General features: G+C 33.2%; 1 protein-coding gene across 1 annotated transcript; it reads left to right on the top strand.

The window, feature by feature from the left end:
* Positions 1–827: 827 nt before the first annotated feature.
* LOC107806341 (O-fucosyltransferase 20-like) lies at positions 828–1,906 on the top strand. The gene is made up of 2 exons (XM_016630479.2): positions 828–1,438; positions 1,720–1,906. The coding sequence occupies exons 1-2, from the start codon at positions 828–830 to the stop codon at positions 1,904–1,906; spliced, it is 798 nt and encodes a 265-aa protein (XP_016485965.2).
* The last annotated feature ends 647 nt before the right edge of the window (positions 1,907–2,553 follow it).

Here is a 2,553-nt window from a genome sequence, read left to right on the forward strand (position 1 = left end):
CATTCACTTTAATGAATCAAATTGATTTGTGACAACCATATCCAATTGCGTCACCCGTATTTTCCTACACATTCAAAATGAAATTAAAAATTAGGAAGAAACATATATATAGTATACACTGGTTAGAAAGCATGATTTTGTAAGTTAAGATTGAGGTAGTTTTTGGAATTGGGAAATATAAATACCTTTTCAAGACTTGGGGCGTGAGTTGAGGCAGAAGAATGTGGCAGATTTTGGCCTCTTATAGCTCGTGCACTACTTGCATCAACTGGTGAAGGAATATTAGATCCAACACACCCTTGTATATCATTAAAATCCAGTCCAGGGTTGTTTTTCACCAATTGACTAAAAAAATATCGCATTTCTTCTCTCATCATTTCCTTCATTTCTTCCTTCAGAGAAGTTATTTCATTGGCATGCTTTTGTTTAAGCTTGGTGATTTCTTCATCTTTTTTCAGAGAGCTTGTCGTCACCGATCTATCATAGCATCTAACCCGACCAGGCTGCTCCTTTCCAAATACAGCCCTAAATAAATCATCTGTTGTTTCTTCGGAACTTTGACGATTCTGAAGTTCAGACTGTCGAAAAAATATTATTGTACATCACTTACAAGTCAAGATAGAACAAACACTAAAATAACTTTCAACAAGTCAAGTTAGATTAAAAAAAGTTTAGCAGACCTCAAAATTTAGCCAAGAATGTCAATAGAGTTTTCAGCGACAAGGATCGTAACCAATTTAATATGAAGTTTCAAACAAACATTAGTTAAACACACCAACAATCTACATATATTTAAATGGGGAAAGAGCTTTTTTTTCATTGTTAAAATGACAGTGTCAAAGAGCAATAAGAAAAAGCAACAATGTTACATAGCAGTGCCATCTCAAATAATAAATTCACTTTCTTCTTCAGGACTTCAGTCTCTGTTACTTTCTCCCAAGAAAAAGAGTCCATTTTTTTCAGTAAAGCTCAGGCTTTTGTTCAATAATCCAAAATTCTGGGTTTTGTTTCTTTTTGCTTTTGGTTTTGTTGGTATGTTAAAGATGTGGTTTAATTTTGAAACTTTAGTTCCTTTTACACCAAACCCATGTGAGATTTTTCAAGAAAAGAGCTCATTCTCAAATGAAAAACAAGTTTCTCAGCTCAGTATTGGAGCTTTAAATGTAGGGGAAAAAGAAGATGAAGGGGATGAAAAGAGTGAGTTTTGGCAACAACCTGATGGGTTAGGTTATAGGCCTTGTTTGGATTTCAGTGCAGAGTATAGGAAAACAAGTATAGATATTGTAAAAGGAAGGAAAAAATATTTAATGGTGGTGGTTTCTGATGGAATGAATCAGCAAAGAAATCAGATTGTGGATTATGTGGTAATTGCTAGGATTCTTGGTGCTGCTCTTGTTGTTCCTATTTTGCAAGTTAATGTCATTTGGGGTGATGAAAAGTTTGTTCTTTTTCTATTTTTGAACCATTTTTCTTTGTTTTCCAGCTCAAATGTTTTATTTTTTTGGTCAGTCATTCATTCAGTTGACAAAATGTTTATTTCCCTGCCTAATTCTCTGAACTTAGGCAATTTTTTTAAAAAAACTTCAATTATTTGGTAGAAAACTGATTATTTCCATAGAGTGACATTATGTTTGGTCTAACTTAGATTTTTATGCTATTCTGGGACGTTTTTTATTTCTTAACGTATGTTTTATGTTTCTTTTTGGTGTTTGTTTGCAGTGAGTTCTCTGAGATATTTGACTTGGATCATTTTAAGGAAGTATTAGCAAATGATGTAAGAATAGTTTCATCACTTCTATCTACACATGTGATGAGTAGTACCAGTGGAGGAGTCAAGGACTCCTCTCCAAAAGAAACTACAGATATGTGTATGGACTTCCTTCAGTTAAAGAAACACATTTATTAAAAAGATAAAAATACAATAACAAGACTTAACTTGCAGCATGACTTACTATTGCAACTTGAGTATCTGTATGAACTTCCTTCCCTTTCTTTATACGAATTGTAATAAACATTTCAGACTTTGATGGTTCCTCGTTGTTCTCTTTGGTTGTACACTACAAATTACATCAAAGAAGATATAAAAAAGATATCACTTTGCTCCAACAAAGTACAAAAAGAAATAAAAGTAAGATTACAAAGTGTCAACTAAATATTACCAATGCCACACGCACTCTTGCAAAATTAATAGGTCCCATTCGATGCCTCCACTTTTGTTTTTTCCTGTTTTCAGAATTCATTTGGCACATAACCTAACAACAAAGGAAGCATATTAATTAATAAATCAAAATGGAAAAATATATACTGCAACAATAGGTTGAAAATGTAAAAATGCATGGTTTAATCTTACTTGGACATCTTCGTCATCCCAATACTCAATCAATTGACGGAATTGAACTTCAGGTATCTCATTGAGACGATTTTGTAACATTTGTTCAATAGTAGCATTTTTATCAAAATATTTCTTCTTAATATTCCTCTTGTATCGCTTCCAAGCATCACGAAGACCAGTCATTACCCACTTCTCTCCTACACACACACACACACACACAC

Source organism: Nicotiana tabacum, chromosome 8 (genome assembly GCF_000715075.1).
Source record: "Nicotiana tabacum cultivar K326 chromosome 8, ASM71507v2, whole genome shotgun sequence".
NCBI lineage: Eukaryota > Viridiplantae > Streptophyta > Magnoliopsida > Solanales > Solanaceae > Nicotiana > Nicotiana tabacum.

Excerpts from the sequence above, each read along its gene's own strand:
- LOC107806341 (XM_016630479.2), top strand. The coding sequence starts at position 828 with ATGACAGTGTCAAAGAGCAATAAGAAAAAGCAACAATGTTACATAGCA. Across the intron at positions 1,439-1,719 it reads GTCATTTGGGGTGATGAAAA|TGAGTTCTCTGAGATATTTG; the intron begins GTTTGTTCTTTT and ends GTTTGTTTGCAG.